General features: G+C 32.2%; 1 protein-coding gene across 3 annotated transcripts in view; it reads right to left on the reverse strand.

Annotated features, from left to right (window-relative positions):
- Positions 1-15,780, reverse strand: part of LOC130446766 (ras-related protein Rab-37-like) — a 70,965-nt gene that overhangs the window by 20,555 nt on the left and 34,630 nt on the right. The window contains exons 2-4 of one of the 3 annotated variants that reach the window (XM_056783206.1): positions 11,659-11,861; positions 10,257-10,367; positions 1,893-2,001 (exon numbers count right to left, since the gene is read on the reverse strand). In XM_056783206.1, coding sequence (XP_056639184.1) covers positions 1,893-2,001; positions 10,257-10,367; positions 11,659-11,853 — 415 coding nt within the window. In that variant the 5' untranslated portion in view covers positions 11,854-11,861. Of the gene's footprint in view, positions 1-1,892; positions 2,002-10,256; positions 10,368-11,658; positions 11,960-15,780 lie in introns of all 3 variants that reach the window. The other 2 variants (XM_056783207.1, XM_056783205.1) reach the window with 2 other exon arrangements.

The raw sequence follows: 15,780 nt of genomic DNA on the forward strand, positions 1-15,780 counted from the left end.
GGTTAACTCATTTCGGTAGTGCGGAAGTGTCGTTAAACCCAGACCTGGACATCAAAAGGGCACCAGAAATCCGGAAAATATCGAAAGAGTGAGGCAGTCAATTCTGTGTTCTCGGCGGTCCGAGTTTCTCTAGCGCACCCGTTATATTCCGAGGTCTAAACCCCTGGGCGCTTCACTATATCTCCAATAATCAACTCCTTACCATTATATATACTATTTCGATGTTTCAGAGATTGGTAGTATCTTCCAACGTATCTAAAATAGCAAACTTTCTCCGAAAACATCTTGAACATACTTCAACCACCCATTTTTTCTTCAGGTTCTACTTCATTAACTCATGATCTGCGCCTACAGATTGGGCGCAGATACCATGTTTTCAGTCATGTAGAATAAGTTAAAAATCGAAATGAACATTTCATTCGTCGTGATAATTGACAAACAAACGAGTATTTGGAAAAAGAAATGGTAGAATGAATCATCGTCTGTTTTGCTACGTTGACTGGGCAATCAGTTCTACTTATTTAAACGTATTAAAGACACTGTTACTTTCATCGCCCGAAAAGACATTAAAGATACGTTATGGAGCTTCTAATTTGAACCGAAATCATTGGAAATATTCACATTCGTTACCTAAAACTATCACTGTCAGATACTTTTCTTTCTTTGATTCAGAGCATACTTCAAAACTTAGTAATACCGGATATTTTATAATTCTAGAAAAGTTGACATTCATTACGAAAAACAATGTACTAAGCTTTTTGGAAAGAAAGAAAAAGAAAGTATTCTGTTAGCAATTTCAATCTTGTTTGTTATTAAGTCATCTACAAAAGCCCACCCACCACGTCAATTTAGATTTTTCTGAAAAATAAGCGAGCACTACGTTTTCCGTTGGGTTTTTCGACTTTTTCTGGTGACACTACTTTATAAAGAGCTCGTACTGTTGTTCGTACCTTGCACTAGATTTAACCGGCAACGAATTAAGAACGGCCTCATTGCTTTCTTCGGTGAGATCAGGTGGCATAACTCTTCATCGCTGATGTTTTCTTTTTCATCATCATTCATTGTTATTCATTAATTTAGGATAAAACAAATAATTTCAGATAATTAAAAATTTAAGGTTATGCAAAATCATCGAAGTGAAACTGTCAACATTTAAGAAAGTCAAAGTTGTCTACTCCCGAGCGTCCCGAAAGTCTTTTGCAGTACGGAACTGTCATTGTCACTACATGGAACACTCAAAACACAACTTTCGGTATGTAAATGAATACAGAACGAACAACTTTCAGATGGCGTCGTCCAAAATAATATATTACACACCCAGATGGGAAAAATTTCATTAGTGTGATGAGATTAGATAAAGTAAACCAAGACGCGAAGATTGCAAATGTACTCCAATTAAAAAAGCTGGGAGGATGGGAATCTAGTATTGTGGCAGAAAGTTATGTGGATAGCTCAATGGAGAATAAAACCAAAACTGTCCCTGTTGTGTCTGTTGAAAGTAGTTCACAAATCTTAGTCATTTAACAACAAAGTAAATTGTCGACCAAAGAGATAACTGTTGGATGCTCCAGCTTTGGTACTGGTCTAAATATTTCTAGAAACGCTTATAATAATTCAAATTTAATCATTAATTTCAATAAGTAGTTTGTTGTATTTTAGTTCAATGTTGGTTTTCTTTGTTTGCCATTAAATAGATATTAATATTTGTCAGCTTTTAAATATAAAAAATATTCATCTAGAATAGACGAGAAAACTTTTAACAATCACAATATTTTAGAGGGCGGGAAATGCAAGCGGTTAGTAGAGGTGTGTAATATGACAATTTCTAACTTTAAATGACGTTGTTAATGACAGCATTGCATATATGGTTGTAAATAAAAAATATTACTTACCATGAGCATCTCGATAGTATGCATGCGTGACGCTTCTGAATCTTTCTTGTCCAGCTGTATCCCATATTTGTAGCTTTACTTTTGTATTATTCACAGTAACTACTTTCGTCTAAACAGAAATTACATTCATAATTGAAGTAAAACTTTAAAGATATTATTATATTCGAATCAATATCCTATTTCAAATTCTCACGACGTCAAAATAAAGATACCGTCTATTTTTCAAAGTTATTTCATGCAATATCAGTATGAATATACAGAATTAGTCACTACCAAATAAAGCAATTTACAGAATCATAAGGACACTTATTTGATTTTGTGGGTTGGGTTCCTGCCATTGAGGGTTATTTCTTCACTGTCTTATATGTTTATTAGCTTTATTAGTTAGAGGAAATTTATGTTTAAAGATGATTTCGTTCATATGACCACCACGGCTGGCGCGTAGAAGTCTCAATCTAGAATACCAATTTTCGTAGCATTAGCAACTGTATTTCACCAATAAATTTTCAAATACTGATTCCTAGATGATAGTGAGGGCCAATTAATTGCAGTTAGTTTTTCATTAGAAGATTATTTGTGTAATTTAACTGTGGTGTGCGTTGTGTGGCACGTGATATCGTCCTGTTGTCAGAAATACTAATCCTAGCTAATTAAGGTAGGATAAAATTCCTAATCCCATCCCTATATCATTCACCATTGATAGTAACATTATAAAATCGTTTTTGAAGACGTATGGATCGAAACTCATAAAACGCACCAAACAGAAATGATCCTCAAACAAATTTTGAACATTTACGTACTCAACTAATCAAAAGTGGAATTTATCTGAGAACGAAATACAATATTAAAATCAATAGCTTCACTTCTTGTACAAGTTATTGGAGAAAGCTTTTAAGCCAAGATAAAATCTTCCATAAAGTGAAAGGACAAACTACAGTTATTGAGAACGGCAACGAATTGATTTATTTGGATCCTCTTGAATACTTTCATGTACAGAAGCTACATCTTCTTCAAGCCACTCTGGAATTCTATTTTTTACACCATATAATGGACCGAACCGTTCTTTTGATAATAAAATTTGGTGCTCTGGTGTAAGTCTATCTATAATGGACTTCAAACCAACCGGAACACAAAAGAACGTTCAGCTATTGAATGTTTCGATACTGTTTTGTTAGATACCGAATCACATACGTTGACTTGAACAAATTCTAAGATGAATTGCTTTTCTAACTAATTAGAAAAAGATAATGTGACAAAGTTCTTTTAGTACATGATTGCCGATGTTTGTGATGTACAAATAATATAAAGTGCGGTGGCAAATTTGTCGAATTATTTTTCACTACCAGATAACTTGGAGTTTGTCCAATTTTATATTTAGTGAGATTGCTTACTGCATAAAAAATTTGTTGTTTCTTGAGGATTCTAAACTTACATTAGGATAGCATTTTTAGCTAGACGTTCTCAGATCACGACTCTGCTCCTCTTAAATTAGTTCCTTTAATTAGCCTCCCAAGAATTCAAAATTCTACTCCTCTAAATCTATGCGTCTTAGCTTCTATCTTATAACAAATAAAAAGTGTGCCTCTCTTTACAAGGGGTAGATATTCAGTTTGTTTATTTGAATTAATTTTCTTCGTAGAATAGCCTTTGAATAGTTTATCTTAAATTCTTTCAGAATAAGACATATATGTAATACTTTGATATGGACAGTTTCTATAAGTGGAAGCTGTTCCGACTACGGAAGGAAGAATGGCAACGATTTCTCTATCCTCCGAGGTTCCAGCTCGATTCTGCGCATTCTCAAGCATGCGCAGTATATATAAAGTGTCTCGAACGAGAGAGAATAAGAAGAAATTTACTTTTTAGTAAATGTTTTACTTCGAGAAGACGCATAGTAGTGAATCTATAGAGTAAAAAGAATGTAGCCAGACAGAAAGACTTTCAATGTATAGTAAGTCATGAATCAAAAGCGACTTATAACACGACGCATCGTCACGAAGAAGAAGCCCGTTACTAAGTTGGCATTTTTGGAACGTTTGGCGATATTTATACTAAATACATTGTTTATACTACCACTACACCAACACTCTTAATTAAACGGACGCGTGTTTTAATAACTATTTTATTATCTTGATAAACTGAATTCTCTGAAGATTACTTGTTATCTCCGTGGTCAGCTCCGTGCAGACGCTTCGCGGGTAGAATAAAGCACTGTAAGCAACTGCAAAGCTCTCGCACTACACACTCCCCCATTGTTGATATTCAGGCGTCAGTCGGCGTTGTGCTACAACCACGTAAACATGTCCTCCATTATTGATGCTCCCGCCAAGTGTGATTCGTTTTCTACAGGCTGAAGGCCATAGTGCTGCAGAAACCCTTCGGAGAATGAGTCATGTGTATGTGGAAAACTTTATGAGTGATGGTGTTTTGCGTGAATGGTGTCGAAAGTTTAAAGAAGGCCGTAATGATGAGAATGATGAGGGGCGTACATCTGTCGTTTCAGATGACCTGGTTCAACTACACCAACACTCACAATTAAACGGACGTGCGTTTTAATAACCATGTTATTGTCCTCAAATGCTGAATTATATGACGTTTACTTGGTTATTGAAACGATCGTCAGACAGTGTACTCCTGTCATACTTTACTCCGATCCGACTCCAGTCCGATTTTGCTCCAAAGAACGGTTCAGAAGGGGTCAGCACACATGTCCTACACGCTTCCGAGTTCTTTCCACCTCCAGCTCAATATCTTCGCCACTTTCGTCAGTCAATCGATTCAATTAAAATCACGAAAGTTTCTTTGCGCAAAATGTTAAAAAATTTAGTCGTGGTGTCACTTTATTTAGAAGAGGAAGATGAAGAAAACCACGTTTTGGTACTAGTCGTTTGTCTGGTCATGCAGTACTGGATACTTCCTTCGTTAACCGACAGCCGTTAAACTAATAGACTGCATGACTAAACTACGATGTTTAAACTCTAGTATCATTTCCCTCTTAGACTCTTGGCCTCTTGAAGAGTTTCATCAAACGATCAAGACTCTTTTCCTCTTCAATATTGTAATGGACAGAATTTAACATAACGTGAGTTTCTTTGGTGTTTTGTTTTCAACTTGAAACAAAACTTAATGATAATGCGTTGTTCAAGATGTATGTAACTGCAAATACTATATTTTTCAATGAATTCGAAAAGTCCTTTCATCTTTTTCATGTCTTTATTAACATAATCAGAAAGTTTTCTCTCGTTTTTTATCCCAATTAGAGTTATTGACTTTTTCCGCTGGCAGTTTTTATGGAAATGCAATATTTCTGAGGCTTCAAAGCTAGTTATTTAAAAGTAGTTTCTTTTGTATATTTCGAGAGTTGTAAATAAATAATATTGATTTTTTGTATTCTTACGAATAGAAATCATTCTGTTTGTTGAAAGCAGTCCTCTAGTACCTTAATTCGGTGTCTGATATTTCTTAACAATCATTTGAGAAGTTTTAATATATACATGAAGTTATTTTTACTATTTCGAATGAAAATTCGAAATAATATTGGAATTTTAAATATTATACAAAGTTGGTAAAGTGAGAGGTTTGCTTTGTAATTGCACAATTAGAATTTCGAACGATTTGTTTCTCACAAAATAATATAGAGGAATTTGGTTGCTCAGACTATAAGAATGAACATACGCATCAGAAACTTCGTTCTTATCCACTATTTATTAAATTTTCACCTTCACTCACGTAGAATATAAAACCCAGACATTACCATCAACACAGCTTTGATCCAGTATACAAAAAACAAGTTTTTCAGCCGAATTTTGATTTCTTTTTGGAAAATGATATAATCTGTTTAATGTTTTTCTAATATTTCATTGTTTTCACCTTTTACATCAACATAGGCTTCCATTTCAATAATAATATTTTTTTATTTGGTAGTTATTTCTTTTCATCGAGCATTTTTTCTTCAGGTCAAAACACAGATTTCGCTGGTGGGCGTCAGTAATCAGTACGTGTGGAAAAAATTGAAAATTCGGTTCAATTAATTTGACCACGACCTAATATAGTGCAGCTTTGGTGGAAGGAAACGAGTAATTGATTTCGACAAGTGTGTTTATGAAATTATTGACTTCTATAATCTAGTCAGATAATTGTTGTTTCGATTCAGATGCGTAGAAATGAATCAAAATTTCATCCATGGTCACAAATCGACACATTCATTCTACCTGAAGAGCCCCAAACAGCGTTGTTGCTTTTGTTCCGTTATAAAGAATTGTGTGGTACTCCTTTGAAAAGAAGCTTTATCTCTTTGAAATGCATACGTCAAATGATGCAAAATTTCAAATTATATATTCGCAATCTCTATCATATCTCACATCACAATTTTCAAGATTTTTACATATTTTCTTATGTCACCGCCTCTCTTGAATGTCCTGATGATTTATTATTATCGGTGCTTATACAGTCACGTTTAAGCGATGTATACCAGTCAATGATGATTTATTTTCCTCTAAAAGTGTTTCTATAATAATTTTCAACCAAACCTCATCTATTTCTGATGAAAATTCGAAATTTTTTTCAATTGTTTAAACTCAAAAGTAGTTCACATTCACAAATTCGAACCATTGAAGGGAATGAGTTAAAAATTTGATATCTGTCGTTTTAAGGACCGATCCACAATATAATACCGTTCACAACGAGGACCGTACAGACACTACAGACAAGAAAGCGCTGTAAGCGACTGCGATGCTCTCGCACTGCACACTGCGTTATTTTTGACATTCAGACGTCATTCGGCGTTGTGCTACAGCCACGTAAACATGTCCGCCATAATTTATGCTCCCGTCAACTGTGAATTATGAAGTGTGATTCGTTTTCTACAGGCTGAATGCCATCGTGCTGTAGAAATCCATAGGAGGATGAGTCGTGTGTATGGGGAAAACTTCATGAGTGATGGTGTTGTGCGTGAATGGTGACGAAAGTTTAAAGAAGGCCGTAATGATGTGCATGATGAAGGGGGCCAAGGACGTAAATCTGTCGTTTCAGATGACCCGATTCAACTAGTTGACAGAATGGTTAAATAAAACCGCAGATTCACCATTACTGGTTTGTCTACGGAATTTCCAGAAGTTTCACGGTCTGTGTTGTAATAAAATTATTGTATTATATGAATTTGTCTTTTATTTATAGCCTAGTGGAGGTTGAAAAGAAAAACGGTATACATGTATATTTATTCTTAGAATTGGCTGGAGTTTGAATGTTAAGAATATTATAATTGCACACACATATTTTTTAGATGTGTCGACTTCTACCCTTAAAACTGTAACGAGTATATCAACCTCATACAATATTATTAATATGACTTAAGACAAGGTTCCTGGAATCTCAGTCTAATAAGTATAATACATTTAGTTAGCATTTAAATGAATTCGATCTCGAAAAAGCATACGACACGGTACCATTGAAAATGATGTTTAATTATTGACGAAATCTGAGCAATATTTATATTCGAGCTATTCAAAACATATACAGAAAGTCAAAAGGTGTAGTCAACTAGGAAGTATCATATCGAAACCATTCTCGGATTCGAAAGGTTTGAAAGAAGGGTGCAATTTACCACCCACATTATTTAAAACATTCAGTCAGGTAGCTCTGAGTAGTTGGAGAAGTAAAATCGCGAGAATAGGAATTGAGATAGAGAATAAATGCCTAACAACTTTATTTTTCGCTGACGATCAAGTTGTTATAGTTTGTAACGAGATCAACTCAGATTATATGCTAAGAAAATTGAACGACGAATATGCACAACGATGTAGACTATTCAAATACCTGGGACGAATAATTTCGGAGGATAGAACAACAATAGAAAATATAAAAAATAGAGTGCAGAAAGGAAAAAAAGAAGCTATACAAATTCTGAAATTATTGCTTTTGTCAGAAAAAATAGAGACTGTAGAAATGGAGATATATGACGAAAAACAGGTCGAGTATACAAGACTTCAGATACAGACTAAACAACTGCTCTGGTACAGCAAAAGAAGGGGCCGAAGAAAGCATTGATGTATCAACCCCAGAACAGAAAAAGACGGGGAAGATCCTCAAAGACCTGGAAGGAAGGGATTGAACAGACCATGAAAGACAGAGCTATCCATGTGCTGTATTTGTTATATATTTACATTATATATCAACAATTTCATTATAAAAAAAAACATTATTAATAAAAAATTTATAAAATATTTACATCTCTAATAAATTAAATTCTGGTGTCGCGGTGTTTGTAATTGAACTCCCCCGAAACGGCTTGACCGAATCTTATAAAATTTTGTGTGCATTACGGGTAGGTCTGAGAATAGAACATCTATTTTTCATCCCTATAAATGTTAAGGTTATTACACCCCTAAATTTTTATTTTTATTTTTTGGATAAAATTTTTAACTACAACTCTGAATTTTCACCCATTTACAATCAAACCCAATTTTTCTATCGCGATTTTTTTTATTTTATCCAAAAATTCGCAACACAATGGCAATGGAATATAATAATCATGGTACGATAAATTCTTATTTATAATTTCAATTTCCTTTTGGTATCAATCGTATCAGTGACTGTTATACGTATCGTTTTTATTTTTCTGTGCAACTCTCATGTTAATTTTACTCTCATCGTAAATTTATCATTAAGTTTTACTACAATAATTATTTATTAATAACTGAATAGACATTTTTTACTCTCATGTAAATAAACACGGGTTGTGAGCTCCCGCTAATAACGGTCATTATCGTACATGTACATATTGTACTTAACATTTTTTGTAAATAGTTTTAAATCAAAACAGAAACGTGTACGTGTTTAATAAATATACATGTTCTATTATTGTGAAAGGTAAGTCAAATTATAAGCAAACGAATACAATATTGAATCACTGTTTCCCACAAATAAGTATTTTAATTTGATTTATTCACAGGTTATATGTACAAGAAGCACGAGATGAATGAAATCAACAGAGACAATTAGAACAAAGAGAAACGCGTAGATTCATAGTTAATTTAATAGAATACTTTATTAACCTAAATACGTTCGTTATATTTTTTTTTTTGGAACTAGAAAAATATTTCGTAGAACTAATAATATATATAATAAGATTATTTGAATAAGTGATTAATTCTTTCATATTTGTAAATCAAATGCCAATTATCATAGGAGCGCAGATATACGAGGGTGATACTAGATATTTTGAGATACAAGAAAAGTCTTTCCATGAAAATAACTTCATCTAAGTTCAAAATAATCGATACCTATCCATTTTTGTAACCGTTCCATATTTCTAAAACTTGAAGCCAGTCTTCTTTGGGAATGCTTTAAAAAAATTTATGAATTGCTTCATTAACATCATCCTCCGTTGTGAAACGTTAACCACGTAAATGTTTGTTTAGGTTAAAGAAAACACACATGGTAAAATCAGGCGAATAAGACATTCTTTTGACATAAAAGTTCAAAGGTTTGCATGTGATGATGCATTATTGAGATGCAACATCAACCCTCGAATATTGACTGAATCAAGAGCTGCAACATTTCGTATGTAATTTCTATTAAAAAAAATCCATTATAATTGGAAGAAGCCTAAAATCAAGACGATTTATGAACAAAAATCGGTAATTATCTAGATTAGGTTACACCCCTACGATTCCTTTAAAATTTTAGTAGGACGCGGAAATCATCCCACCAAATAGTTTTTCAACTTTGATGTTCCAGAAAAAGAAATATACTTTATACATCATAGTTTAGCTTAGCAGGTCTAACCAAACCTAACCTAACCTAACCTAACTTAACCTAACCTAACAACTAATTTTAACTAAGAATATTGATGGAATATCAATCAATAAACAGTAATACACCAAACTTCATAGAATTTTATCTTTTCCATGGTCAAATACGAATAAAAAAAACAAATATAGATAGATTTACTAACGATAGTCGTATGTAAACAAACTAGACTAAATTCTCTGCAAATTTTATGATACATGATGTCATCATTAGGTAATGAAGCATAATTTTCTATATAACATACTAAAATTTTAACGGAATCGGAGGGGTGTAACTTAATTTAGATAATTACCCAAAAATCCTTATGCATTAAACTTATTCCATTTTCTCATTTGCATCCGGTTAAGTTTTATGTAGTATATGAATAATATTGGATATTCATACTGAAATTGTGCTTATACTTTTAAAAAAATATTTACGAGTAGTGAAATTTGATTGTATAAATCAAGAACCTGATAGACTCGATTTAAATCAATTGAATCTGTGACGCGAATTCTAAATTTAAATAGAAAACATTTATTATATTGATGTGTTTAGTTTAAGAAAATATCTTACTCTAAAATCGACTCCCACGGTAGATATAAAGTTTCCAGCAAGGAAAGTTCCTTCCCGGAATCTCATAAGGATACAGGTCTTGCCAACTCCTGAATCTCCCAGAAGCATCACCTAATTAAATTGTAGCAAATATGAGTTGCGTAATTGAATCCAGTAACCACTAGTTTATAATGTACGAGCGCTCTCTCTCTCAGTGAGGTTTATCAACTATGAAAACTATGTTTTTAAAGGAATTTGTATATTAACAAAAATTAATTTGAAACAATCATTTATTTATGATAAAATATCATACATTTATTCAATTTTAATAGGATGCAAATAGATTTCTGAAATATCTTATGAATTAAAGAGAAGTTTGGCATTTTTAGTGGTGAGCGCACTCAGAACGTTTTGTCATACAACTGCTGTTGTTTACAGACACTTGAAAAATTCCTCTTGGTCACAAAATGGAGTTAAGTACCGAAAATTTTCTTGCGATGATTTTCTACGACTTTCGACATGAATTGAACCAACAGCAGTGTGCCGATCAACTCGCTTCGACTTTTGGTGATGAAACACCATCTTAAGACACCGTGTTTCGCTGGTTTTTCTAATTTTTTAATGTGTGCAGTATTCTTTTTATTACATTAAATATTTACTTAACAAAATTTGTACCTATAAACACTTAAAATCTAGTTATTACAGTATTTCTTCTAAAGCCCATGAATAATTGAATAATAATACCGGCGAAAGAAAATTTCATTTGGGGTATTGGTAATGATATTAAGGGGGTGAATCACGCGATAAAATAAGAATTAAATTTATCAATCGCGTTCAAAAAATAAATAGAAAATCTACAAAACACTATGAATTCGATGACGAAGATATTGGTTAAAAAACTTTAAGAAATGTCGTTCAACTTCAACTAATAAAAAATTGAATATATACGAAGGTCCTTGTAATATTTGAGATGCATATAGAGGGCAAACATAGCAATATTTGGAAAATAGGTTAAAAAGTCATGGCGTTGAAGATTAGAAGGTATTTTTTTAAATTATTATAAAGTACTCATACTTGAATATTATTTGATAATCATATTTAGAGTCCTAAATGTGAATTAATACTCTACGCTTGAACAGCTGCTGCGCATTAATTAAACATTCGCGTTCAAAAAATAATGAGGAAATCTACAAAACACTATGAATTTGATGACGAAGATATTCGATAAAAAACTTTAAGAAATGTCGTTCAACTTCAATTAATAAAAAATTGAATATATACGAAGTTCCTTGTCATATTGGGAATGCTATTTATATTGGACAAACATAACAATATTTGGAAAATAGGTTAAAAAGTCATGAATACGATAAAAAGTCATTATATCATAGTAATTTATATGATTGATTGTAGTAAATATATTTACCTTTCCATAAATATCGTATATGTTATTCTGTAGAGATTCTCTCCTTTTTATTGCATATGGATTTTCTTCTTCTTCAAATTCTACATGTTCATCGTTTTTGTTATTTTCATCTTTATGGGTAGTGTCCTCTTCATTACTTTTATCTTTTTTGGAGCTCACTCTTACTATTGTTCTGGTTGTGCAATTAGTACTCATTATTATCACTATAATTTTAAAATTTCGATATATTCACTAAATTAAATGTTATTTATCGATATTAACACAATATCCCCGCACTATAGTATTGATAAATCATCATTTCCTATTGAAAAAAAAAATACAAATGATTCTAAATGGATTTAAATAAATGATTTGCATTTAAAATAATGGAGGAGCAGTAGACATCTGAGTCTAAGTTTTAATAAAATCACATTGTCTCCTTCATTCCTTCACTCACCAGAACCATGATACTTTACAAAGTAATACAAGCAAGAGGTGAAGATGCAGCATCTGCATAAAGAGAGTGATTTAGACTTTGATTGTGAGGCCAAAAATAGCCCATGAAGTCATTCGTCAGTAGAGAAAACTCACGCAACTGTCGATGAAACAAGGTTTGTATTAAAGGCACTATAAAGACTTGTTCAGCAGCAATGACATTGACTTAACTCCATTGCACATTGTCATAAAAAGGAGTAAAACACCTCTTTGCCTAATATACTTTTTGTTGCAATTATTACAGCTAATTTCGTGAATACTTTTTTCCCAATTTATCATTATCGGATTTATGACTGAGTCCTTAAGATTATTGTAATATTTTTCTTATTTATTTGAAATATTTCTGACGGCGTGGTGATTTTATACAAACTGTTCTCTACTTACATAATTTACTTAAAAACTTATACTAGACACTACATAATTAACTTATCACTACTTATATAATTAAATATTTTCAGAATTTACTCAGATACACCGCTTACTATTTCGTTCCGTTCACTATACCTTTGAATTACAACTAACTTATCGCTGCTAAAGTACGTATTTATACCAGAAAGGAAGTTCTCAAATAATTCTAGAAAGTGAGAAAACAAGCAAATATATGAAAAAGACCTTTCTAGAAATTGGTTAAAGAAACTAATTAAACAAATCGCCGCTGTGATAAAAACATATAAAAACCGTCGGTTTCACGGTCCATGTCATGGACGAGCTCGTAACTAAATTTCCAAAAGTTTATCAAAGAAATTTGAGAGCTTATCCAACAAGCCAGAGAGTCTTTTTGTCTCAAGTTTTTTTTTGAATTTATGAGAAAAGTTTAGAATTCAAAAATTAAATTAAATAAAAAAAAATCTCTAGCGTGCCGATTCCGCAGACTTTGGATATCGTGAGGACTGTTAGGATTATTGATTAGGTAACGGTGTATTTATGAAAAATAAATAAATACGTTAATAATTGGAAGATTATTTTATTTCTTTCAGAGTTTCGGAGGTATATATTTACAATGTTAAAGATTGGAGAGAATTAACTCCTTACGATTATTGTAGCTAGAAAACCTTTATTTTTTAGGAAATATATTAAAAGAGAAGGATTTTTGCACTTAATATTCTTACAAGGACTTAATACTAATAATAATAATAATTTTGTGGCCAGAATATCTACAATAAACCCAAATATTTATGGACCAATACAAAAATAAATTTTACACTGAGGTACAGCTAATGCCTATCATCGTTCATGGCTGAACGATTCATGAGTCGGGAGTTTCAGTATTTTTTCAGTGTATGGTACAGGTAGGTGGACTATATTGGCGCTATATTAAATACGAGTAAAAGTAAAATATTTCATTCTAGAGCTTAATTCAAAATATCCAATCCAAAAATACTGCTACATGCAGGTACATCCCGATTCATTCTTTTAATTGTGTATTAGATTTGGAAAAGAGTGGTATTAAGTATGTTGGGTCTGTTGGACAAATATAAATAATGTAAAATTGTTAACAAATGTATCCAGCAATAAATTATTAAATTCATTGGTAAGTATCAAAATTTTAAATGTAAGAATAGATTAAATAGGGACAAAAGGTCTATTCCTCACATCTTCATTGCTTATTGGTTAAAACGATAGTTTAGTTATGGACAGTGTAATTATGAGTGTTGCAGTCTTCGGACGAATGCAGAACTTTCAATGATGGATTATTTACCAAAAATAGGTAATATCGAGGAAAACGTCTCAGTGCAGTTGAGCGACAAAAAGAAGACAATCGATTAGAAAATAAACCAAACTGATCAAAGCTTTAAGCACAATTAAAATCATGAATCATACTACTAATTTTTTCAAAATAAACAATTCGAACCGACTATAAATTTGGAACTATTATGTTAGTTACCATACTCCTCCGAAACGGCTTGACCGAGTTTTATCAAATTTTATATGCATATTCAGTAGGTCTGAGAATCAGCTACTATCTATTTTTCATAGTCTTAACTGATAAGGGTTGTTCACCCCTAGCATTTTATTTTTATTTTTTGGACAACATTCTAATTTTTAATTTTTTTATAATGTACCATTAAAAAATACAAACAACCCCAAATTTTCACCCTTCTATCACCAACCCCTATTTTTTAATAGTCATTTTAATAATTTAATCATTTTTCATCCCGCTCTATAACTGATCAATTATCACTGGCGGGGAAAACTTACTCTCAATTAAATATTAGGCTCAACAGCCTAATATTTAATTGAAACTTATTACATGGTATCATTAGTATCCAGACAGTTTATTCCTGCTATAATTAGTGTTACCAGTGCTAGATTTTTTAAATTTTCCGCGCTTTTTCTGGATCAACACTCATTTACCAGACTATATCGGTGTCACTTCCCAGTAAACAGCGGAGTATTAACTATATTCTCAAGTAAAGTTATTATTAATTTTCTGGACTATAATTATACATTCCTATTTTATCAATAATTATTAATGTTGAATGTAATTCGCACGATTAGTTAATTGAGTGATTAACCTCAAAAGTACTCAAAACGTGTTGCGAGCTCCCACCAACAAGGCTATTGTGTTGTAAGTATAAATTATTCTTATACATTTATTATAAAATCCATAATTTATTTTTATTAATATTTATCCGTTTTTTTTTTCATTTTATTTATATCGAAAATGTTGGAAATGGTCAAAACAAAATTCGGTGAAAGTATTCTACTACAATTGGGCAATTTTTTTGTGTTCAGTTATAAGAGCTCTAACTTCCACAGAATTTTGTTTTCGCCATTTCTAACAATATATTTTCGATATAATTATGAAAAATAAAATTTTTCGCTTTTGTAAAACAATCTAATATTTACATGTATATGTATAACTTTATTGGATGGAGGCAGAACAGCTTATTCAGTATTTAAGCTACCACTAAATATTCAAAATAACCCTGACGCAGAGTGCAACATAAAAAAAGAATCATCCGTGGCCACAGATCTGAAAAAGTGTAAAATTATCATCTGGGATGAATGTATTATGGCACACAAACATTCGCTTTCAAATTTTTCAACATCCATCCGCTGAAATATTCTCAAAACAACTCTTAGATATCGGTGATGAGAAAGTTACTATAGATGAAACTGGATGCGTGAAATTACCGACCGATTTCTGCACAATCATTGATTCACAAGATGCTCTCATTGAACAAATATTTCTCGATGTACACACATAGTACAAAATCATGAATGGCTTGCAGAAAGAGCAATTTTAGCGGAAAAAAATATTGACGTTGACGATTTAAATCTGAATATATAACAGTTGTTGCTAGGAAACTTGGTATCATACAAATCTATTGATACAGTTTGGAATGCCAGCGAAGCTGTTGATTTTCCAACATAGTTTTTGGATTTGCCAGGCATGCCACCGCATAATTCACAATTGAAGGTTGGATCTCCGATTATTTTGCTTCGTACTTTGAATCCGCCACGGCTATGAACGGTACGCGATGGATTCAAAAATTAATAAAAAACGTTATCGAAACTAGCATTTTACATGGCAAGTTCTGAGGTGAAAATATATTAATACCACGGATCCCTATTATACCTACAGGTGTGCCAATTCAATTTAAACGTATCAAGTTCCCGATTAGATTGGCATTTGCAATGACT

The sequence above is a fragment of the Diorhabda sublineata genome, chromosome 7 (genome assembly GCF_026230105.1).
Source record: "Diorhabda sublineata isolate icDioSubl1.1 chromosome 7, icDioSubl1.1, whole genome shotgun sequence".
Taxonomy (NCBI): domain Eukaryota; kingdom Metazoa; phylum Arthropoda; class Insecta; order Coleoptera; family Chrysomelidae; genus Diorhabda; species Diorhabda sublineata.